The sequence below is a fragment of the Neurospora tetrasperma genome (genome assembly GCF_000213175.1).
Source record: "Neurospora tetrasperma FGSC 2508 unplaced genomic scaffold NEUTE1scaffold_3, whole genome shotgun sequence".
NCBI lineage: Eukaryota > Fungi > Ascomycota > Sordariomycetes > Sordariales > Sordariaceae > Neurospora > Neurospora tetrasperma.
In genome coordinates this window covers 771,117-793,052 of record NW_009799101.1, presented here as the reverse complement: position 1 = coordinate 793,052, position 21,936 = coordinate 771,117, and the positions used below count along the sequence as shown (strand labels likewise).

General features: G+C 51.5%; 10 protein-coding genes across 10 annotated transcripts; 3 read left to right on the top strand and 7 right to left on the bottom strand.

Moving 5' to 3' along the window:
- Positions 1–10: 10 nt before the first annotated feature.
- On the top strand, positions 11–1,933 carry NEUTE1DRAFT_116791 (60S ribosomal protein L7; the record flags this gene model as incomplete). Its single annotated transcript, XM_009852215.1, has 3 exons — positions 11–94; positions 638–749; positions 933–1,933. 3 exons carry the CDS (start codon positions 87–89, stop codon positions 1,557–1,559), a joined length of 747 nt encoding a protein of 248 aa, XP_009850517.1.
- Positions 1,934–1,950: 17 nt separating this feature from the next.
- On the bottom strand, positions 1,951–2,859 carry NEUTE1DRAFT_80895 (uncharacterized protein; the record flags this gene model as incomplete). Its single annotated transcript, XM_009852214.1, has 2 exons — positions 1,951–2,346; positions 2,462–2,859. The coding sequence occupies 2 exons, from the start codon at positions 2,768–2,770 to the stop codon at positions 1,951–1,953; spliced, it is 705 nt and encodes a 234-aa protein (XP_009850516.1).
- Positions 2,860–3,363: 504 nt separating this feature from the next.
- On the bottom strand, positions 3,364–5,242 carry NEUTE1DRAFT_80893 (uncharacterized protein; the record flags this gene model as incomplete). The annotated part of the gene is made up of 4 exons (XM_009852213.1): positions 3,364–3,711; positions 3,772–4,628; positions 4,689–4,944; positions 4,997–5,242. 4 exons carry the CDS (start codon positions 5,153–5,155, stop codon positions 3,550–3,552), a joined length of 1,434 nt encoding a protein of 477 aa, XP_009850515.1.
- A 1,832-nt stretch (positions 5,243–7,074) lies between these two features.
- On the top strand, positions 7,075–8,221 carry NEUTE1DRAFT_116789 (40S ribosomal protein S19; the record flags this gene model as incomplete). The annotated part of the gene is made up of 4 exons (XM_009852212.1): positions 7,075–7,174; positions 7,463–7,526; positions 7,590–7,895; positions 7,954–8,221. 4 exons carry the CDS (start codon positions 7,142–7,144, stop codon positions 7,998–8,000), a joined length of 450 nt encoding a protein of 149 aa, XP_009850514.1.
- A 640-nt stretch (positions 8,222–8,861) lies between these two features.
- NEUTE1DRAFT_100309 (uncharacterized protein) lies at positions 8,862–10,343 on the top strand (the record flags this gene model as incomplete). The annotated part of the gene is made up of 5 exons (XM_009852211.1): positions 8,862–9,419; positions 9,487–9,601; positions 9,678–9,682; positions 10,028–10,171; positions 10,266–10,343. The coding sequence occupies 5 exons, from the start codon at positions 8,862–8,864 to the stop codon at positions 10,341–10,343; spliced, it is 900 nt and encodes a 299-aa protein (XP_009850513.1).
- A 1,379-nt stretch (positions 10,344–11,722) lies between these two features.
- On the bottom strand, positions 11,723–13,234 carry NEUTE1DRAFT_100308 (uncharacterized protein; the record flags this gene model as incomplete). Its single annotated transcript, XM_009852210.1, has 2 exons — positions 11,723–11,900; positions 12,168–13,234. The coding sequence occupies 2 exons, from the start codon at positions 13,232–13,234 to the stop codon at positions 11,723–11,725; spliced, it is 1,245 nt and encodes a 414-aa protein (XP_009850512.1).
- Positions 13,235–13,640: 406 nt separating this feature from the next.
- Positions 13,641–14,356, bottom strand: NEUTE1DRAFT_116788 (scytalone dehydratase; the record flags this gene model as incomplete). The annotated part of the gene is made up of 3 exons (XM_009852209.1): positions 13,641–14,090; positions 14,145–14,242; positions 14,297–14,356. The coding sequence occupies 3 exons, from the start codon at positions 14,337–14,339 to the stop codon at positions 13,707–13,709; spliced, it is 525 nt and encodes a 174-aa protein (XP_009850511.1).
- Positions 14,357–15,095: 739 nt separating this feature from the next.
- Positions 15,096–16,121, bottom strand: NEUTE1DRAFT_41523 (uncharacterized protein; the record flags this gene model as incomplete). The annotated part of the gene is made up of 1 exon (XM_009851961.1): positions 15,096–16,121. The coding sequence occupies one exon, from the start codon at positions 16,119–16,121 to the stop codon at positions 15,096–15,098; it is 1,026 nt and encodes a 341-aa protein (XP_009850263.1).
- Positions 16,122–16,794: 673 nt separating this feature from the next.
- On the bottom strand, positions 16,795–18,575 carry NEUTE1DRAFT_129343 (uncharacterized protein; the record flags this gene model as incomplete). The annotated part of the gene is made up of 1 exon (XM_009852208.1): positions 16,795–18,575. One exon carries the CDS (start codon positions 18,573–18,575, stop codon positions 16,911–16,913), a length of 1,665 nt encoding a protein of 554 aa, XP_009850510.1.
- A 966-nt stretch (positions 18,576–19,541) lies between these two features.
- Positions 19,542–21,105, bottom strand: NEUTE1DRAFT_80879 (uncharacterized protein; the record flags this gene model as incomplete). The annotated part of the gene is made up of 2 exons (XM_009852207.1): positions 19,542–20,664; positions 20,726–21,105. The coding sequence occupies 2 exons, from the start codon at positions 21,103–21,105 to the stop codon at positions 19,542–19,544; spliced, it is 1,503 nt and encodes a 500-aa protein (XP_009850509.1).
- Between the last annotated feature and the right edge of the window lie 831 nt (positions 21,106–21,936).

The window sequence follows — 21,936 nt, the reverse complement described above, 5'->3', positions numbered from 1 at the left end:
TTAACGATCGATCAACGCCTTTTTTTCTCTTCTGCTCGTACTTCGACATCGAATTCTGGCATCGTCGCAGATCGACCACCGGCACCATGTCTACGTATGCCAACCCCGATCCTTCCCCTTGACGCCAGAGGAATGGTATCGTCGCGTGTTCCAGGAACAATCTGCAGATAGTCGTGGTCCTCTCACTGGGTGTCTTTGGCCTGTCTTCTCGCGGAGCAGCCATCGTCCCAGCTCGATCCCTCTCATGATTCTCCCTCTTTCCTCTAGGCCTTGGACCGACCAGGCTTGCAGACTGAGAGATGTCTCGTGGGGTGTTGGGGCTGAAGGTCTCCTGGCTTTCTCCCTTAAATTCATCGCTGCTGCGACAGGAACTTGGACGAAAGTGTGAAATCTTGAGTCTTTGTTCTCGGTCGTAGTTGGCTCACCTTTTGGGCATTCGTTGTCCAGGTTGTACATGGTTGTGTGATCCTCGTGCTGAAAATGCCGAGCGCATCTCTCCAAAGTTACACCATGCAGCTATACCGAGCTGCCAATCGAGTCAGCCACGAGAGAATGCCGCACTTGAGCAGCAGTTCTCCACCGGCGCTCTACCACATACCTCTGGTATGCTGGACCCGTACTAATCTGAGATGTTTAGTTCCGTCCCCACCAAGAACGATGTCCTGGTCCCCGAGACCCTCCTGAAGAAGCGCAAGTCTCAGGAGAAGGCCCGCGCTGAGCGCCAGGCCGAGATCGAGAAGAAGAAGGCTGTGAGTATAACCACTTGAGCTTCCCCCTTCCAGAGGACAACATGATGCACAACATACCATAGCGACTAGGTTCGCCGATGCTGTTGCTAAATACCATCTTTCGGGTCTGACATTACACCTCAACAATGGACTATTTGAACTCGCTTGCATTGTTCTAAATTCGTTGCTGACTTCAATCAACAGGCCAACAAGGAGAAGCGTGCCGTCATCTTCAAGCGCGCCGAGACCTACGTCAAGGAGTACCGCGACGTTGAGCGCGAGAAGATCCGCCTTCAGCGCGCCGCCAAGCAGGATGGCTCTTTCCACATCCCCGCTGAGGCCAAGCTCATCTTCTTGATCCGCATCAAGGGTATCAACAAGATCCCCCCCAAGCCCCGCAAGATCCTCCAGCTTCTCCGTCTTCTCCAGATCAACAACGGTGTCTTCGTTCGCGTTACCAAGGCCACCGCTGAGATGATCAAGATCGTCGAGCCCTGGGTTGCCTACGGTTACCCCAACCTCAAGTCCGTCAAGGAGCTTATCTACAAGCGCGGATACGGCAAGGTCAACAAGCAGCGCGTTGCCCTCACCGACAACTCCATCATCGAGGAGAACCTCGGCAAGTACGGCATCATCTGCATGGAGGATCTCATTCACGAGATCTACACCGTTGGCCCCAACTTCAAGCAGGCCTCCAACTTCCTCTGGCCCTTCAAGCTTTCCAACCCCACCGGTGGCTTCCGTACCCGCAAGTTCAAGCACTTCATCGAGGGCGGTGACCTCGGCAACCGTGAGGAGCACATCAACGCTCTCATCAGACAGATGAACTAAATGCAATTGGGGTTTCGTTGAGATCTCACGAACCTTGTCTTGGTCGTTGCGGATGCATGGTGCTCGGCGTTAATTGGGAAGCCATAAAGGCTGGATGGGAATGAATGCAACTTTGTCGTTTTCCGATCACAAAATCTGGTGCACCGGTGGATTCGTGATCCTAGCCTACTCCGTAACTGGCCTTGACTTGGGCCCAATTCTATCAAGTTTTGTGTCTACCAACATTGCTTCTACTCGTGATCGCATCCCCTAAAGTGACATATATGAACAAGCAAACGCTTGTTGCAGCTCTATTATGTATACCCAGTAGACGAGGCCTCCTATCCAATACAGTCACATAACAATACACTCAACCGTGCTGATGAGGTCCTTCGTTCCATTACCTGGTCCCTCAGATCTTGATATCAAAACTCGTACCACAACCACAGCTACTTGTCGCCAACGGGTTATCGACAATCTTGAACTGGGAACCGATCAACTCCATGGTGAAGTCGACCTTGCTGCCCTTGAGCAACTCCAATGAGGGCCCATCCAAAATGATCTTCGGTAGCGTCAGATCGGGGGAGGACGGCGCTGGGCTGTCATCGGGGTAATAGCTGAATATCGTATCATCTTCACGAATCTCTGATTCCTCCGCGGCCTCTTCGGCAAGAGGCAACTCGGGAAGCTGCTCTGGGAGGGTGACCAGTTTCATGAGGTATTGAAAACCGTGGCAGCCGCCGGACTCGACTTGAATGCGCAGCGCAAGGTAAGGGTTGGAGTCTTTGGTCATGATTTCTGAAAGGCGCTGTTTCGGCAGGAGGTTACCCATGTTAGTCGGTCTGTCCGCTAGCACAATGAAAAGGAGGAAGGGGCCTAAAGGAATAACGAGCCTTCGCTGCCCGCTCGGTAATTTCCAACACCATCTCGTTCCCATCCTCGTCGTTCTGGGGGTTGAATAACGTGTGTGTGGCCTTGCTCGGGGCTGTGGTAGTGAACAGGCGCATGTTGAACTGGCTTGAAGATAGGGATTGTCTGGTGCGCCATGGCGTCTTGGAAACCGGAGTGGTAGTTGGAACAGTCGCTATTCTCCTGGCGACGCTGTGGTGAGCGCGCGCACGCAGCGGGAGCAGGATATCGGCCAGAATAGGGGACGGGGCGGTTCGGCGCATGCTCAATTGGACGAAGAGGCTCGCTGGTGCGGGCGCATTGGCGCAGCGGAGGGGCGGCATGACGACGGCGGTTGTGTAGAGGTTCTAGGTGTAGGTTGTTCGCAAATTGCTAGGTTCCTCAGCGTTGCCGGAGATGGCGCTTGGTCGTGGCTTGGGTGTTAAAAAAATTGCCGTTCCGGGAGCAACTGGACAAGAGCGGGTGCGTCGGCGCAGGTAGTGACCGCGGGGGAGATGCGGAGTTTCGGCTTGGGGAATGTGTCAAAGCCGGTCACTTTGGCAGCGAATTTTCGGGGCGGCGCATGATGTCAGGTCCGCCTGCGAACGGTCTCGGGAACCACTGATTGCGTTGAATGATGCGACGGGTGGGCAGGTGGCTAGCAGCTGACAAATCAAGGGATATCTTCGTCCCAAATAACTTCGACTTCAGGAACCACTGCAGTAAATGACCTCACTACCAACATTTCTCGAGGAAACTACACGTCTAGACAGGAATACCATTCAAACTGAGGAACAATCATCCCGATCGAATCAATTCAAGGGCAATGTTTGCATGCGGAGATTTGGTAATGATCACCAGGCTAAACATCACTTTTCCCAAGGTTTCGTGTCTGTTCCACCTCTGAACCATCAAATGCGAAGCAGTTGCTCTTCAACAAACGTCAAAACTCATTCCTGTTGGAAATTCACAGAGACATATAACAAAAAGTAGTGGTACAATCCAGCAAGCGAGAGTACTGGCTTGGCAGGTCACCGATGGACACAGCCCCTGATCTCTTCTCCCCAGAAGCTGTTGGTTTCAAGGATCATCATGAACCAGCTTGAAAGCTTCCCTTCAAGACCTAAAAGATGGAAAACAGTTGGCTTCCATCGTCGGGGCATGCTCCCGAGTCCACCCTCTCATCGCCAGCAATCAGGCAAATCGAGCCCTTCTCATTGACCGGTGCAAGAGCAAAGCTGGTTGCTCCGTTGAACGGGAATTGTTGTCCGGTGCTGGTTTCGCCCTCTGTGTGTTCGCGGTCAGAAATCCATCATCTCGGCAAAGCATTGGTGATTCGACTCACCACCAGCGGCACGTCCACCGCAGGAGAAGAGCATGACTGTATCACCAGCCGCTCGGCGGCCGTCAAAGTTGAGACAGCCCTGAGTCTGCATAGACCAAGCTCAGTTAGCCCGACGTCGCTCTTCACCACGTCATAGATGTGCAGACAAACCAAAGTGCTGACTATCAAAGCAGCCGGTGTCCCATTTTTGTCCTGTTGGTTATGCTTTCCCGAGGTAAGAACGTCCCATTTCTCGTTGGGGGATCCAGTACACTCCACCAGTTGAATGGGGATCAAGTTCTCGCGAAAGTCGCCAGCTGTCGGATCAACAAAGAGACACCGTCCGTCGGGGGCCCGGATCGAGACATCGCTGAAAGTGCGGGTGGCCGTATCATCTCGCTGGTGAGACTCTGCAACTGCTGTGGACTGCAAAGTACCACCTGCCCGCGAAACCGGTACAGCTTCGGTCGGGTTGAAGGTGGGAATGCCGCCGTTTCCGGAACTGCTTCCTGGACCTGAACCCGACCCGCCGTTCGGGGACGAAGTGACGGACGCCGTGGCCGTAGCATCAGCTGTCGTGGTGACTTGAGTGGCGAAGGTTGTCGGCTGTTGTGAAGTGGTGCTCTCTTGTGCGTCGGTATTTCCCCCAGTGTTGGTATCCCCTCCCGTGTCAGCGTTTCCTCCTCCATTGTTGTTTCCACTACCGGCGCCGTCTCCAAAGGCGAACGACTGGCTAGATTCGCCCGGGTTGCATGGTGCAACGTTAATAGTGTCACCCGAGACCGTGAAGCATGTGTCCTTTGCATTTTGAGGCTGGAAGGAAAGAGGTCCAGATGAGCCGTCAAAGGCAAATATCTGGGAGTCAGTGACCTCGCCACCTGGAAGATGTCAGTGCCAAACATCTCTGTTGTAGGGTACTTTTGCGACAAGTTACTTACCACCATCAGCTCGGCCACCGCATGAAAAGAGAATGACTTGGTTTCCAGCCGCCCGACGGGGATCGTAGCTGAAGCAGGCTTGTGTCAACGTGCTCACCACGAGCATACCACCGTCTCCGGAGATATGCTTGCCGCTCGTGATAACATCCCACCCCTGACCATCGGTAGAACCACAGTCGGCAACTTGTATAGGGGTCAAGTTTGCCCGGAAGTCGCCGGACAGTTGATCAACGAAAAGACATCTCCCGTCCGATGTCTGTCATCCAGTTAGCATTTGTTGTTTCAAACCTTATACTTTGTTTAAGTACCTTGATTTGGACATTGGAAGAGGCACGGGTAGCACTGTCGTCCCGCTGTTGGGCTTCCGCCGTAGCCTCTTCGTTGAGCGAATCGACTGCTCTGGGAAGCAATGGACTGGCTCTAGCAATCGCTGCTAGCGCGAGCATAGAACCAAGAGAGGCAAGCATAATAAAGGAAGAGGATATTCAACACTTTATCGACTAGTGTCAAGGTGTTCAAGAATGATCAGAGTAATGAACGAAGGAAAACAATGTCTGTGTAAATGAAGGTAAACCTGCCAGCAGGTAAAAGAGAAAATGTCTGCAATAAAGACAAGAACAAAGTACACTTAAAATAAAATAAAAGAAGCGATGCCAGTCACAAATTAAGCGTAAAATCGCGAACGCTATACCGGAGGGAATAAGAACCTATTTATTCCAGGCCACTCCGGCAAGAACCAAGATATTGTTGATGACAGACGCAGTGTGAGGGCGTTAAGCGCCTGTGGAGTGATTTGGCGTACTGGTCGCTGTGTCCGGCCCAGTTCGGGACTGATACTTTGCGTAGAGTTTCAGGCCGCTCTAGCGCGTCCTGCAATGTCCAAGTACCCAAATAGAAGATCTCTTCGCACGTGGCTTTGACAGAATATTGTGGCATTCGCAGGTATCTTCAGCTGCAAGCCTGGAGGGCGGGAATATGTCGTTTCGGTGAAGACAAATTCCAAGTTTACGGGGCCTGTGACCGGCCCGCTCAAAGCGCCGAGGCTGGTGATTGGGACATGGTTGTGTTGGAGGACTGCAGCGACTTGGTCATCACCCGTCGTTAAGCTCGACGGCTATCACCTGAAAAGTAATCAGTATCCGTGATGAGGTTGACAGAGGAATTGATATTATCATGATGAAACCGTGTCTGTCAGAGATACCACGAAGCTGGCGTTAACGAATGGCAGCTATTCCAAGTCTTCCAGACAAGCACCTCGCTCATTGGCAAGAAAACCTTCCCGAGCGACGAATTGTTGTGTAACCCAGTCCTCATCTATCCCTACCATTGGTTCATTGATGCAGGAGGTATGGCTGTGGCGGCATGGGAGGCTAAGTCTAGAGGGCGGCTCGCGGATCTGGTAATCTGAAGATCTCCCGAGGACACAACATCATGCGTGCAGGTATCGTGATAGTCCAGCCTATACGAGAGATTCTGATGTGGATATCTGAGGATGTGATTATGATATAAAGCGTACTAGGTCTTCGTCTTCGCCCTTGACTATAGCGTAGAGGTAGACAAGCAGACAGGCGACGGCGCAATGCAGTAGGAACCCCTGTTGATGTAAGCGATTTCGACAACCCGATTTCTTAGCACGAGGGAGTGTGTTTTGCACATTGGGGATCTGGGTATACAGACCCTGTGACCACTACACACGACCGCCACTAGGTCTGCAAAGGGTACCTCCGGTGTACAGACAGGTATAGTGTAAGAATGCCCATCTCACCAAGATCAGACCCCTGTTGATGTAGATATGGGGACGTTGGTATTGCAAATATGCATCACAAGGATTGGGTTTAGTCAAAATTCTTTGCAAAAGGGGGTATTTGCATTGACAGAGGTTCCTACCTTACTGTATCAGACTTGCTCAGAATTTACGGAGGTCATTGGCCGATTGTGATCTACCAGGCACCTCGTGGTGTCATCAATGATGAGCAGCCTATGTTGCTGAAGAATGAGTGAGCGAGTGTCCATGATGGGTGATTGTGAGCCCCAGACTTCACATGCGGAGATGATGGATTCACACAGTACACTAGATGAACGGACTCTTTTTAAAGTCAACAAGGTTGCAAAGTGGAGTGGAATGGAATGCGGACTTTGGACTTGCGCTGGGATGATCCCAAATAATTCCAGACGCTGCAGGTGCTCTGCCAAGGGTGCTTTACGGGGGTTAGGGTTGGTAGAGCCGTGATTTGGAGGCGCTTCCACTAGTGTATGTAGGCGAGCACAGGCAAGGTGCAGAGGGCGGAAGGGCCACAGCCCTAATCGCCGCGGCGGTGCTGGCCCGTGCAGTCTTGATGCCAAGACTTCCATCCACCTAAAAAATTTCCACCGCCGGCAGCTATCGCGACTCTTTGCACCACCGAGCGAGCAACTTCAATTAAGTCGGCTAATCAACCCAACCAACCGTCAAAATGCCTGGAGGTGTCACTGTTCGGGACGTCGAGGTAGGCCACTACAGATCTCCGTCTTGAGATCTCCTCTGCGGCCGAACCAGAAACTTCAAATCGCAAATCGCTGTCCGAGTCCGAGTCGATCGGCTGGCAAACGCAATTCTGAGCCCTCGAAAGATGAGCTGAGCTGGAGCTTGCCGAGCTGGCCGGCGATCACGACGACGAACCACAACCAGCGGGCACGACAACAACGAAAGAAGAAAATGGGAGCAGGCGCGAGGGGGTCGAAAGACTTCCGATGACGGAATCATTGCTAATACGGTACTTCATTGTGATATGTAGCCCCACAAGTTCGTCAACGCCTATGCCGCTTTCTTGAAGCGCCAGGGCAAGCTGCCCGTTCCCGGTACGCTCTGCATCCCAAAATATCTCCCTGCAGAAGAGGCTGCCGGCTAACCCGTGATATCAGGTTGGGTTGACACCGTCAAGACCGGCCCCGCCAAGGAGATGCCCCCCCAGGACATCGACTGGTTCTACGTCCGCGCTGCCTCCGTTGCCCGCCACGTCTACCTCCGCAAGACCGTTGGTGTTGGCCGTCTTCGTCGCGTCCACGGCACTGCCAAGAACCGTGGCAGCCGTCCCTCCCACCACGTCGAGGCCTCCGGCTCCGTTGACCGCAAGGTCCTCCAGGCCCTCGAGAAGATCGGTGTCCTCGAGCACGATGAGGAGAAGGGTGGCCGCCGTATCACCCAGCAGGGCCAGCGTGATCTGGACCGTAAGTTTGCTTCTGGAAACAATCTTGGACGAAACGGACGCTAACGGACATCGTACAGGTATCGCCCAGACCGTCATTGAGGCCGATGAGGAGGATGACGAGTAAATTCGTCGCTAGATATCATGAATAATATCTAAATCTTCCCCCATTCACGAATACGATACCCCCAGTCTCTGGAGTGAAGGTTTTGCGTCGCATGATTTTGTTTTCCCGGTAGCATATCAGGTTTAGGTGTCAAATGGATTGCTTCTTGGTCATGCGCCGGGCTACTGGTCCTCCAATATCGTAAACATCCCAGTGTGAAATATCACCCCTATACATCCAGACCCCTATTGACTTGCCTGTGCTCAGTGCCAATGCCCTGGGTATGTCTCATTTCACCCATCGTAGTGTATATACCCCTCACGTTGTCGTCCGATCTTCAAAGTGAGGCTTGCGAGTTTGCTAGGGAACGTTTGTCCCCTCGCGCGCCCACTCCTGTTACATATCACGCCGGAAACAGGTGGTTGACAACACTTGGACCTCGCGCGTTTCCTCCCAAATCACAATCGATACTCTACCACCCATCTTGCCTGCGCGTCACACTCCACTCATACTTTGAAATTGGGAGAATCTATCAGCAAGATATTCTCTCGGAGTCAACCGTCTTCATTCACTCCATCACCATCCTCGCGTTGGAGCAATACTTTCTGTATCACGTCTATTTTTTATTATCTATCGGCGTTCATAGAAGCCGGTACCATAACCAGATTCTTTCTGTCCCGCGTTTATACCCAAAACAACTTCGTGAGATCCTCATCTCGTTCTGCTGTTACCTTGAGCTCACCTCGAGATTGGTGGTCCAGACGCAGGATTGCGAGTTCCATACCAACTGTGACATCCAGAGTCGCATCAAATCCTCACAGAACGACTCCATAAGTCATATCAACACGAAATCAAATTAAACATAAGTCACTATCATCCAACATGAAGCCCTCCGAGTTCATGACAAAGGCGCTTGGCCTACGCACAATACATGAAGCTATTCTAGAAGGAGACCTCAAACGGGTTAAGCGGATCCTTCACCAGGACAAGAGCGCCGTGAATACTCAGACCATCAGAGATCAGGTCACCCCTTTGCACTTGGCTGTGCTTAATGGTTCCCTCGCGACGGTCAAGCTGCTTCTGCTACAGAAGGCTTCCTTTAGTATCAAAGACAAGAAGGGATACACCGCGCGACAGTACGCTCGTTCAGCAACTATAAGGGCAAAGAAGTTGAAGCAATACGAGCGACTTGGCTGGCAGCCGGCCAAAAGGAGGAACAGAAAGGCTCGGTTCATTTCCACCATATTTCGCGAACCGGAAGCCCTTCGCGCGATACTTTCCACGAATGACCATCCTCTCTCAGGATCCACGATTTTGACAGACGGGAAGAAGCTAACAATTCTACAGAAGGTTGTCACTACGAGTCTGACGTTTCCTGTCCAAAATTCTACCTGTGGCTTCATCGCGTCATATATGTCGGCTGTCCCGCAGATGATGGCAGTAAGCGGATGGAAGGGCGAGGGGCGGTCCTCCACCCAAGGGGTCCTTCCCAATGAAACAATGACAGCTTTGGTCAGATATGCATACAATATCATGGGTTTCCCCCTCTACATGCAACCATACGATTGCCCAGGAGCGAGTGTCGTGCCCCCGGAGCATGTTGGGAGGTATATGGCATCACAGTGAGTTCTCCATCCATATGCCATTCATTTTCCCCTGTCCTAACTTTTGACAGCATTGAAAAGCAATTGTCAACAGCTTGGGTCCTGAAGCTACTCCAGGACTTTCTCAAGACCCGTGATTTGGCCCGCATGGGTGAGCTGAAACATATCAAGCTACCCACCGAGCGATCCGAAGCAAAGATATTCTTGAATCATAATCCATGTGGCAGGTCAGTCTATCTTCACATATTGATGTTGAGCTTCGCGCTATTGATTCCTTTACTAACGGCCTCCTTTTGTAGTTGTTTGGGCTATCTAGCCAAGATTCGTCGGGTGACTGGCGTCACCTTTGCCATTGAAACTATTCCGTTCGTAGTCCCCGGAAATCGAGCCAAGTCTACGGTATGCTCCAATTGCGGCGCCTGCAATATAACAACTGCTTTACAGCCAATCCCGCCATTGGGTGCCCGAAATTCTGCACCTGCCGCCGAGGCAGAGACAGATATAGTCGAGAGAGACAACGATTACGGAGAACTCTGCCGGCAACAGAAGTTCGATGAGGGTGGACCCATGGACGACTTCGGATCGCTGGTTAGCGATGAAGATAATGAGCTTCAAGATGAGCTCCCAGTAGAGCCGAGGGCCGACGACGAAGACCAGGTAGAAATGCAAGAAGAATTCATAGCCCCGATCAAGCCGAAGACCGCCACCGAACCAACTCGCCGGCAGGTCGTTGCTTCTAGACGGCTCCAAGGATTGCTAGGCACCTCTCCTCCGGGTCACTGGGAGGTGTTCCAAGGGCAAAATTTCTGTGCCAAGCCGTTGAAGGGTGCAAGAAAACGGCTAGGGCTCAACGAAGAGGAATTCAACCAATTCCTCGAAGCACAGTCTCCTCGACGCTTTCTGGGATCGCCAAGGGTTCCGTTGAGATCAATCAAATTTCGCACAACTCAATCCGGAGCTCGCCTAGAGGTACTTGGAAGCCCTCTTGCGGCGCCAAACGCACAGGGACGGTCTGACCAAGTGGTGAGAGAAGAGCATTTCGGCCGAGTATACAGCCAGTCTCAGGGAAAGGAGGAAAGGTGTAGCCCGCCAGAAGGGAGCGACGGGGCCTGCATTATACAGAAAGGCAGCGAAAAACCCATTGACTCGACCCAGGCCACCACCATTTCGTCAGTGTGTGCTTCTTTACTCGAGCCTGTATCAACCATAAACGGCCGTTCGGTTTATTTCCAGACTCCGGTTCCCGTATCGGCCCCATCACCGGCTACAGCTCTGGATCCGTCGTGTTTACCGTCGATAGCAGCCTCATTGCAAGGACCTCCAGTACAGCATTCCAAACGTCTAGATCAGACTGTACAGCAATCTTCATCACCGCCGCCTCGCTTGAAAGTGTGTCTTCCACGCCTAGATTCATCGGAAAAGTCGCAACATAGGATGATACCAGACGACGAACCCAAACAGCTGAACTTGAAACGGTTCAGCTACCGAGGAAGTGCGCATCATAAAGATGTCTATCCACATCTCTTTGGACCTCCGGCTTCTTCTCACTTATTTCAGCGTCTCAAAGTAGGACAGTCAAAGGGGTTACAAGCCAGCAGTACGCTAAGTTTGAAAAGCGCTATCAAAGACGCATCCGCTACCACTATAAAGCCTAGTAGAGCAGAAAAGCATATACGGCCCAGTAAGATTAGACGTATCCAGGAGAGGAGCGTGTTCGCCAAAGTTGTCAGGCAGTGTCAGGAGAATCGGCAGCATCAACAGCAGGCAAACAGCCAACAGCGGGACGAACATGAGCTACAGCAGCAAAAGTACGTGAAAGAGTACGTGAAAGAGTCGATGCAACATGGTGGGCACCCTGTGACTTCAAGGAAAGATCCCCCCATGATACAGGGTCTCGACAAGTCTTGAAATCGATCGAGAGAGCTGTCTCCGCTGCTCCATCCAGGGACGGCCTTAGTCTTGAGACCCCGATTTACCTGGAGTAGCGCGGCCTGAATTTCCGTATCATTCATAACGGTGGTCCAGTATTTACCATTACGACCATTTCAGCCACTTGGTTTACATTGTACGAAGCTTGGCCTGTCTGAAGAACAGCTGTACGAATGATGATGTTGGATTAGGATGTTTGTCGTGCGATGATCAAGAGGAGTACTGAACCTCAAGGCCAAGGCTCCTAAAGGGCTCACCCAATTTATGCAGATCGATCCCCGTTCCTATACTGAAAATAAGGGACTTGGCTCTTCCTTCCCACAGCAACCCCATGCGAAGGTTGTTGTCAAGGCGAGCTTTTAGGACCCCCTTGTACTCGTCGTTCTTTCTAGTTTTGGGAGTAGGCTCGGGTTCGGGTTCAGGCTCAGGATCATCAAGCCGCCATTCCATTTTCGCCTGAAAACTCCTCTCCTTCTTCCTGGGTGGGTGTGGTTCCGGCTCAAAATCGTTGGAAGGGCTCGCGCCGAGCAGGAAGCCGGCTGGTCTACGATTACTCCAGAGTTCCATACCTACCGCCCACTCGCTTTCATAACTGTACACGTTGAAATCGACCCGCGTTGCGAGCGAACAGTATTCTCGAGCTAGAAGGGCGTACGTGGCATTGATGTTGCCCATAAGTGGGTTTATGGTTAGGGTTGCGGTGAGGGGTGTCCCACGGTGTGCTGGTAGGGTGGCAAAACGTGCGCCAAGCGACATGCCGCCGGATTTGTTGAGGGTTCCGTAGTAGAGCTCTCCGCCGACGCTGAAGCGACCGTAGATGCGCTCCTTCTCGCCGGCCTGGGCATTTCCGTTGTTATTGTTGTTGTTATTGTTGTTGTTGTTGTTCTCTCCTGGCGTAGGTGTCCAGGGATCACAGGTCGAGGAAGAGGCGTCGCCGCCAAAGTTATAAAGACCACGAAAACCCAGCAGACCACCGTCGGTCGAGTAAAGACCTTCGAGACCATACTTGCCCTTGTCATACTGCACCAAGCCCAGGATGGTCCCGCCATTCCTTAAGGACTGCTCACTGACGGCTCTTACTTGGAGCTGAAGCGCCTGGGTAAAGCGCTTGATAATCATACCCTCGAGCAGTGATTTGGGCAGATACAGACGGCCGTATAGAAGAGAGTGTGTGTATATGCCTAGATCCTGATCTGTACTCCCTCCATCCAGCGCCCCACCAGCCACAGCGGCGTCAGATGCTGCGCCTAGTAGTGCTCGTGCGCTTTGTGGTGATGGCGGCAGTCCGGACAACGGGTCGGCATCGAGTATGTAGTGTTGTTGGCCGGGCGAGCGAAGGTCGTGTAGACGGCGGTAACATCGTAGGAGAGCGGGAAGCGGGATCTTGTCGGACTGGGCGGCAATATGGGTCAGGGGAATGGAGCTATGTAGGTATGATATAGAGCCGTCGACGACGCCAACACTGCCGAGTTGGTAGCTTGTCGCAAAATGGGGTGTTGCGAGCGAGGAAAGGGTCAGGCGCAAGCCACGGGGAAGAGGAAAGTCGATAAGTTCTAGTTCATGAGTCTTTGTATTAGTCTCCAGGTACCAATGCAGGAGGTCCACCGACACTGTTAGGATCGCACCTCTAGATGTCGCATTCAGCTCGTTGTACTTGTTGTCTTCGTTCCACCCCGTTGCGCCGTAGAAGGCATTGGTGATGTAGTTCATGAACTCGCGCATGATGGAGTGCTTCCCGTGTGGTTAACGTAGTCGCGAGTCTATCGCGCCTGGTCACCTCTGGAGTTTCATTGAGACGGTATATAAGGTAGGGAGGAGGAGAAAGAAGAGCGGTTGTTGTTGTTGATGTTGTTCAGTTGATTGTAGTTGGAAAATCAAACATTTCCACCATCGCATTTCCACTTGTCATCGAGGTACGTACCGATGCACCTAACTGGGGCTGATGGCGCCTTGGGCTGGGCTCCACAGACCCGCTCACTAGTGTAGTGTAGTGTAGTGTAAGGAAACATCCACAGTGATCGACAACAACGATGAGTGAACAACTTTACATTTTACCTCCTCTAATGTTCCCACACACAATGTTCAACACCGACTCTCCTCGTTCACGAACGTATCACATCATCAGGCTTCTAGGTTATACTTGATTCGAATTCGCTACCAAGTCTGCTAACACGACGGCGCCCGTCTTATCGCTTTAGTTGGCCTCGCCCAATTCCTCACGCCCGTCAGCAAAGACCATGTCAAAGTCACCCTCGGTCCAACGAATATCCGGATTGAGACCGGCAAACTTCCAGACGCCATTGATCTTCTTGTAATAATGGGTGTTGTGACTGTGGGCATGGCCCGTGACAGCAACCTTGGTGCAGCTTGAGTCGGTATAGACCTGATGAGGCACGCGGAGCTGGTGGTAACCGATAATCTCGGTGTCCGACACCTTCTCCCACTTGCTGATGCCGCTCATAAAGTGCTGCGTCCGCAAAAGGGGGTTGCCAATCACCTTCTTATCTGACACCATCTTGATGAACTCCTCAGCCGGCATGGCCTTCCAGAGCTTATTAAGGAACGAACGGTAGTCGATCTAAGCCCGGGTGAACATCAGCTAAAGTCACTTGGAGGGGATCTCTCATCTTACCCTCAGGGTCGGAGCGATGCACTTCCTCAGCCGTTCAAAGTCCTTGGTGTCATAGCTGTCCGCCCACTCGAAGCATGCCTCGGTACAGCCGAGGTATTCTGTTCTTCTTTTCAGCAAACATCATGGAGCTTGGGGGACAAGAACGTACGAACCCTCAAAGGTGATGCGTTTCTCGGGGTTTGCTGCGTTGGCCATGGTTGACAGTGATATTGATCAGGCATTAGAGAGGAGCCAGAAACGAACAGGGGTCAGAACAAGTCCCCAGAGATGGGCATGAAGGCCTTATCACTCGTTGTAGTCTGTCTCCCTTGCAGTTCGCAGCACCTCGTCCAAGCTCGTCTCGCTCCAAGGCTACACAGTCTTCCAAGGCTTCGGAGGACCGCATGCAATGCCCCCATTCCGGAGTCCGAGACGTGCATAGTGGGGATGTGCGGCCGTGTCCCGCAGCCCACCGTCCCGGTGACTGTATCTGGTTCGCTTTGGGAAACGCAAGGGGTGTTGGTATGGGGGCTTCCGATGCACATGCAGCCTCTCGGCTCTTTAGACGTCCCATGCTTTCCCGCAGTCCAGGATGGCTGGGTTTCCTCAGCCAAAAGCATAATGTTTTCTTCCAACAAAGAATATTACTCAAACAAGACCGTGCTACGCCATTATGGGTGAGACACCCTAGATGTAATGTGTAGTTTCAACAGCAAGACCGCCGGCGCCAGAATTTCGGTCTGCGTACAAGTACACCAGGCCTTGGTCCAAACAGCCAACAGGGCGCAAGACGCTTCTGTTGACTGCATACTGACGCTGCACGACTTCGTGCCATCAAGCGTAGCCCAGGCACAGGTCACAGGTTTAAATGTTACAGAGATCATGGAATATGCATGGTACAGTTGGTCTCGTGGCAGCTACCGGCATGTTGTTACGTTGGTCAGCCATTGTGCAGCCACTCAGCATAGACCATCAGGTCCGGCATGGCTTTGACCAGTGATGGTCGTTCTGCCGCGACTTTTTCCCAGTGGCGTTGCCAAAGCTGATGTCGCTCCAGTTGCTCCAGTCCGATTCATCGCCGTCGTCAAAGTCAGTGTCCTCGCCTCTAGTAAAGACAGCTTCTTGTCCGTCGCTATCGTCGATGACGATCGGTTCTTCCTCGGTACCTCCCAAAGGTTCGATTCCTTCCCTGGCCATACGGCGAGTTTGAACGCGTAGGCCAGATACCTTTGATTTCCTGCTTGCCTCAGCTAGCAATCTTCTTTCAACGACGGTTAACTTTCTGGTTTGTTTTGTCTTTTTGTGTCGCGCGATCTTTGCATTGGTAGCTGCAGTTTCGAGTGTTTCCTGCTTCTGTTGTCTCTTGTGCAATTCGCTCCTTTCCTGAGCTGTTCTTGTGTCGCTTCCATCGTTTCCGGCCTTTCGCTTGAGCCCAGTACTCTTCGCCGGCCGTCCACCCCACAGTCTCGCAACCTCATTAAGCTTGCTGAAGACCTGTAACCTGGCTTTTTCGCGATTCGTGCCCTGTCTCAGTAGCTGTTCATACTCCGTATGCTGGTGCCGGATATGTGCTCGCACCGCCAGCTTCACCTTGTCATCTAGCTGTACCGTCCCGCTTCTTCCCACTCTCCTGCTACGCTTCTTGAGCGCATGGCTCACAATCTTGGCAATGGACTCTTTGGGTGCGTTGGGGAACAGCCTCTTTAGTGCCTCTTCAAAGTCGCCTTCAATAGCTGCATCTCGCTTCTGTACAGCCTCTGCACGTTTCGCAGCTGTAGCCTGGTTCAAGTCTTGGACGGCTTTGAAAATGGAGGCAGGACAGCGAAGGCCGATCGGTTTCCGACGTTTGTCAACCACCACGTAAACGGTCTGGCCGGCCGAATATGTCTCCTGGCGACAATTTTTAGTAATGTATACGTCTCCCTTGGGAACAAAGACGTATCCCGATGGCATGGGATCGTGAACTCGCACTTCTGGCTCGTCTTTGTCGCCTGCCATGGTGAGACGCGTCGGTGCTCTGGTGACTATATTGTCAAGGTGACTTGGGACTGAGGGAGATTGGGAATTGAAATTTCAAATTGAGACTGGGGAAAAAGTGAAGAGGGGAAGCAGGTGAAAGAAATAACAGTGGTACTTGCAGGCTGCTTTCCGCCCTTCGAGTGTTCCGCGACTCGATGACCTTTTTGCTGAGTTGCCTGATGTTTTCTCGCGAAAATGGGTTTCCTGGTGTGCGAATGAACGAGTTTTCAACAATGACAGGAACAAAAAATGAAAACTGAACTGTCCCGCGTTTGAGAGGACCCATTAACGTGTAGCAGCTGGCTGGGCTTTGTTTGCTTTGTTTGATTTTGTTGACTTCGTTTGATTTCCACTTTCCAACGGTAACTGACGATTTCAGGGGTTGGCACCTTCCTCCACTGTTATGTGCACGGTCCACATGGGGGAATCCGAGAAGGGCGTTGATGTTTTTTTTATTATTAAAAAAAAAATTCTTCTTTTAAATTTGGGTTTCTTTTCATTTCTTTTCCAACCACATTCACGAAGCCGCATACATAATCGTCATCATTATCATCGACACACTGAAAAGTACCTCCCAACAAGCGGCCGACATGGCGCCATTCCGTCACATCGAGCATCTTTCATTACGGATACACGGAACCAACCAGGACATGGTGTACGCTGAATCAGTGGCTGCACACGAGACAGAAACAAAGATATTCCCATCGTCTAGTTGACATTGAAATAAATCAGCGATGGACCCCAACAACGAACGTTACTTTCAAGCCGTTATTCCTGCAACTCCCCATCATTCTTGGCAATTTCCGGGTACAGGCCCCTTAACCTGCTTTTCAACACGTCATATTCCTTCAAGAATTCCTCTGAATGAACCGGCATGGGCTCGCCTCCCGTTTCCTTCACGTAGCCGTTTACCCATTCCGCGAGATCTCTGACATAGGCGATCTCATGCCCAGGTGTTACCAAGGAATGGAAGAAACGTCCCCGCCCCTTTTCCTCCACACGCTTCTCATATTCTCTTCGCATGTCTTCTTGCGTCGGCAGTTTTGCCCTACCAGCGAACACCCTCGCCAACGCCTGGGCCTGGAAGTCGAAAAGTGAAAAGGTCGCGACGTGGTAGGGAACGCCAATGAACGCCAGCGTCGGGTCGTTGATGTAAAAGATATCCTTATGGAGGTTATGCGTCATAATGCCGTCCGATGTCACGACCAGCTCGTCGTCAGGATCGGCATCAACAGCCGTGTCGGAGTGCAACTGCGGGAGAAAGGGGTAGGACACAATGTATCCAGTGGCTAATACTATTTGATGAATATCTTGTAGGATTGTTCCGTCTGTGAGAACAACAAACCCGGGTATCGGCTGATTATTCCCGAGTGTCGGCTCTTCCCCTTCGATCTTTGCCTCTGGAGGGACAAACTTCTCCACTGATGCTACTCGGACGGCGTTTGGAGGCAGTACACTCGCCGGAAGGTCAAACCGTCCGTTGCGAGTGCTCTGGTACGTCTTGTGAGACACCTCGCCGAGTTCTTTACAGACGTCTGTAGCGGACACGCCGGCTCCGATCACGAGCACGTTCTGATTCCGGTACTTCTCAGGATTCCGGTACCTCTTGGAGTGAATAACTCTATCGGGAAAAGAGTCCTTCCACCCTTTTAAGCCTTCGATTTGCGGAATACGCGGCATATTGTAATGCCCCGAAGCGACGACAACCAGATCAAAATCCCTGACTTTCTCTGTGAACTGAACGCTAGGGATCCCGTCTTCAATTTCCAGCGCTAGGGTAGTGATCCTCCATTTTGAACCGTCGCTTGTCTTTCTGACATCCTCAACTCGAGTGTGGAACTCCGTCACTGCATCCAATCCGGATCTTTTGGCTAGGGACCGGATGTATTGGAGAGCAGCGGAATGGCTGACCGATGCCGGACTCCCCTCGGGCCAATTCCCTAACGTAGTTCCCATCAGTGGTGTTGGGACATTGGTCTTTAGACCGACATAACATGGGCTCGGTGGCGCGAATCGTACTTCAAGATTCGAAAATTTCGCGTCCCAACCGTCAAAAACGGCACCTGGGGGGATGTGCTGCTGATCTCCGATGGACGGTGGACGGTAAATATACGGGGGATCTTCCGGTGGGCGTTCGTCGAACTTCCATACACCGCCGGCGCCGTTGGACCGTTCAAAGACGGTCACGGAGAGTCCATATTTGAGAAGATGAGCAGCAGCACAGACTCCACTGATGCCTGAGCCTATCACCGCCACCGACTTGTGCTCCCCAAATCGAGATTCTGCATTTGATGTTGAACCGGATTGGAAGTCGGTATCCACGATGAGAGGCATAGCTTGGGGTATTTGACGTTCAAGATGGGTCGGTCGGTCGGTCTTTAGGGGTAGATGGGGAACATAAGCATGAGGGAATCCCGCTGTTGCGGCGAACATGATATTGATGTTAAAGGCAAGACGATGTGATGGCCAGCAGGGAGAATGATGCCAAGTTTTAGACTGCTTCATAAGGACATTAGTTATCTACGCGACAACCCCCGAAGTGTTTATTGTCATTATATCTCCTTAACACCATCGAGGTATCCCGCGGCCGAATGTGTTCCTCCGCGCCGTCAAGTCGTCTCATTCAGTAAGGATTGACAGAGCACGCCATCTTTGATCTGATTGCGTATCAGTAGGCGACAGACGGTTATCACAAATAAAAGCCGACATTGGTACATCTGACTAGTGACCCCCGCACGACGACAACCTTACACCATATCCCCTTGGATGACGAGATGCCATTTCAGCTGCACGTTAATTAACATTACAAACCGCCTCACTCGTTAACCAAACTTCAACACCGACACGACCAGAATTCTCGCGTACAGTCCAGTACTGGTTTGTTTGTTAGCTCAAAACCTCGGGTTAACTTTCTTATGCGTTTGAATATCCAACAAATATGTGATCTATCCTTGGAAACGGTGTTCAGTAGGTCACATCAAATTTTGTCGATGCCTTTTTGATCCGTACTCAGCCATTTTGGCTTTTCCTTGTAAGCTTTGGGACTATTCGGGATAGATTTCGTCCAGTGCACACTACCAGGGGTACCAAGTGCACCAGGCTAACATGGAAACAAACCAGCATCGGAATGTACCTCTAGAGGTACCTAACTAGGTACCTAACTAGGTACTCAAGGGAGATATTCTGGAGCAACTACCTCTAGACGTCTTCAGTTCGTCTGGCACGCCCACTTTTTGAAGCTTACACGGCAACATCCCGTTATCAGCGCCTAACTATCATCGGTTCAAGTTCTTTAGTCTTTTTCATGCGTTACAGGAAACTTGAGGTGCCATCGGGATAGTAACATATTCATTTCTACCTGTATCTACACACACACAAAGTCTCCTACTATCAGCCGCTTCAAGCATTTGGCTCTTCCGCAAGCAGCTTTCTTGCTCGTTCCCTGTGATGTAAAAACCTGACCAAGACCGCAGTAAGTATCATTGCCACGGCAATAAAAATAGAGGTCATATACCCCTTGTGGTACACCGGCGCCTCTACTTGCTGCCAAATCAGCAAGGGCAGCCACGCCTGAAAGACATAGGCCATCTCGTTCATGGTGCCCGTCACCAGCGCTCTTTCCTCGTTGTCGTCGCCGCAGATTTCATGCGCCCAAGCAAACGTCAGTCCACTGATACCTCCGCCGAAGCCCGCCAGAAAAAAGCAGGCCCATTTCCATCCGTCAGGAATGTTCCAGGCTGCTAGACTGGAGTAGATCACAATGTTCACTAGACCCGAAAAGACAATGGGCGGCCATCTAGCACCGCGGAACACAGTATCAGACGTCCAGGCGTAGATGAGCGTCGTGATCACAGTGATGGCGGCCGTGATTGTCGGATAAGTGTTCACTTCGGTGATAGGGTGTCCCTTCGACTTGAGCCACAGCTGGAAAGCTGGCTGGCCGGAGGCTCCGTTACCATTGTTGAAGAAGATGTAAAGTGCAGTGAGGAGGTAGATGTGCCAGCTGGAGAATATCTTTTTGAACTTGGCCTTGGTGTATGGCGCTCTAGGAGCACGACCTTCGAGACGCATACGCTCCTTGGCCAACGTAATCTCGTCCGCAGAGAAATACCACGCTTTGGTGATCTCGGGCAGGTCTGGCATGAGGAAGAAGCCTGAGATGGCGATGGGCAGGGAGATGACTGTGTCAATGATGAACAGCCACTGCCAGCCTTTGAATCCTCCGACGCCGGCTAGTTTCTTGTGGACTGCCGCCATAAGATACCCGGAGAACATGGTGCCTATGGCGCCACTGGCATGGAAGACGCAAGATCGCTTGGCCAGTTCGTCTTTGCGGTACCATGAGCCGATAATGTATTGCATGCCCGGGTAGAATACACTTTCGGCGAGACCGATGAAGAAACGCAAGACGTAGACTTGAGTTGTCGTCTTGCATTTGGCGAGCAAAATGGTCAGAATAGCCCATACAACTTCGCAAGCCGGGATCCAGATAGACGGCCGGATACGAGTCAACAAGATGTTGCTATGAGATGATTAGCATTGGGAGTAAGCAGAGAAAACGTCATCGGGGGATCGATACTCACCTTGGAATTTCGCCAATGACATATCCAACCGTCCAGCAAGTCTGCATATAGTTCAACTCATTGCCAAACAGCTTCAAATCTTCCTTCATTCCGGACACGAAGGCATTTGTGATGTTGACTTGGTCAAGATACTTGATGAAGTATCCGAGGGAGGCCAGAGTCAGAATCACCGCGTCAAGCTTGAAGAGGAAGCGCCTTTCTTGGGGAGACTTGTCCAATGTATCCCAGACGTAAGAACGCCAACTTCTCTTGGGTTGTTCTTGCACCAGTTCTGTTGTTTGTGTGTCTGAGGTGTACTCGTGACGGGAGCTTTTGAGGGAACTGGATGGGCCCCGAAGATCGCCCTTGGTAACGACGCCAGAATCTGTGCTTTTCGACATGATGTTCAAACGACAATGCTGGTGTTGTCATAAAATCGACGAGTACGACTCCAAGGGACTTGATCGTTTGGGGTCTTTTGTGTCCATATCGACAATCATGAGTGGCAGCCATCGCCATTGAGTCTAAGAAAGACGCCATGAGCTCCAATGTCGCCATGGCCGGTCCATCACTTACTCTGCGTGGGGGTGAAGTCAAGTCTAGACTCAAATTTGATTACTGTATTGCTTGACCCACGGATATTTTGAATGGTCGACCCAATGATGTTGGGAGTAATACAGGCCAATACAAGTTTGCTAGCTAGCTTGGTACTCTTGGTATACTGGATAACGTCCGTCCCGAATTGTCCTAAACCTCACAAGGATGAATCGAGTGGCTACCTCTAAGGACGGATCGAAAAGGCATTTACAAGCTTCCATATAAGGTTTTGAACTTCGATAATACATATTCGAGGTAAAACACTCTTTAACTATGAAACTAAACGAATGTCTTGAGCTAACAACCAAGCCTGTATTGGAGTGTAATTGTTGGTGGTGCAATAGTTCAAGTGCAGCAAAGCACACAATCCACCCCAGCGGATGGCGCAAGATGACATAAAAAGAGGGCACCAACCATCTGGGCATAACAAACATCCCAAACGCTTCTTATCACCTGTGCAGTAAATCCGGTGATCGGATATCAGTCCATACTCTTTTGTTCGTTGCAACACACTGTAATGTCGCTTCCCCAACTGGTGTACCTGAGGCTTCAAAAAGACATCACTCTGGAGGTAACCCCTCACAGCAACCGCGGCCGTGGCTCCAATCCCGCAATTACACAGACAGATTTGACCA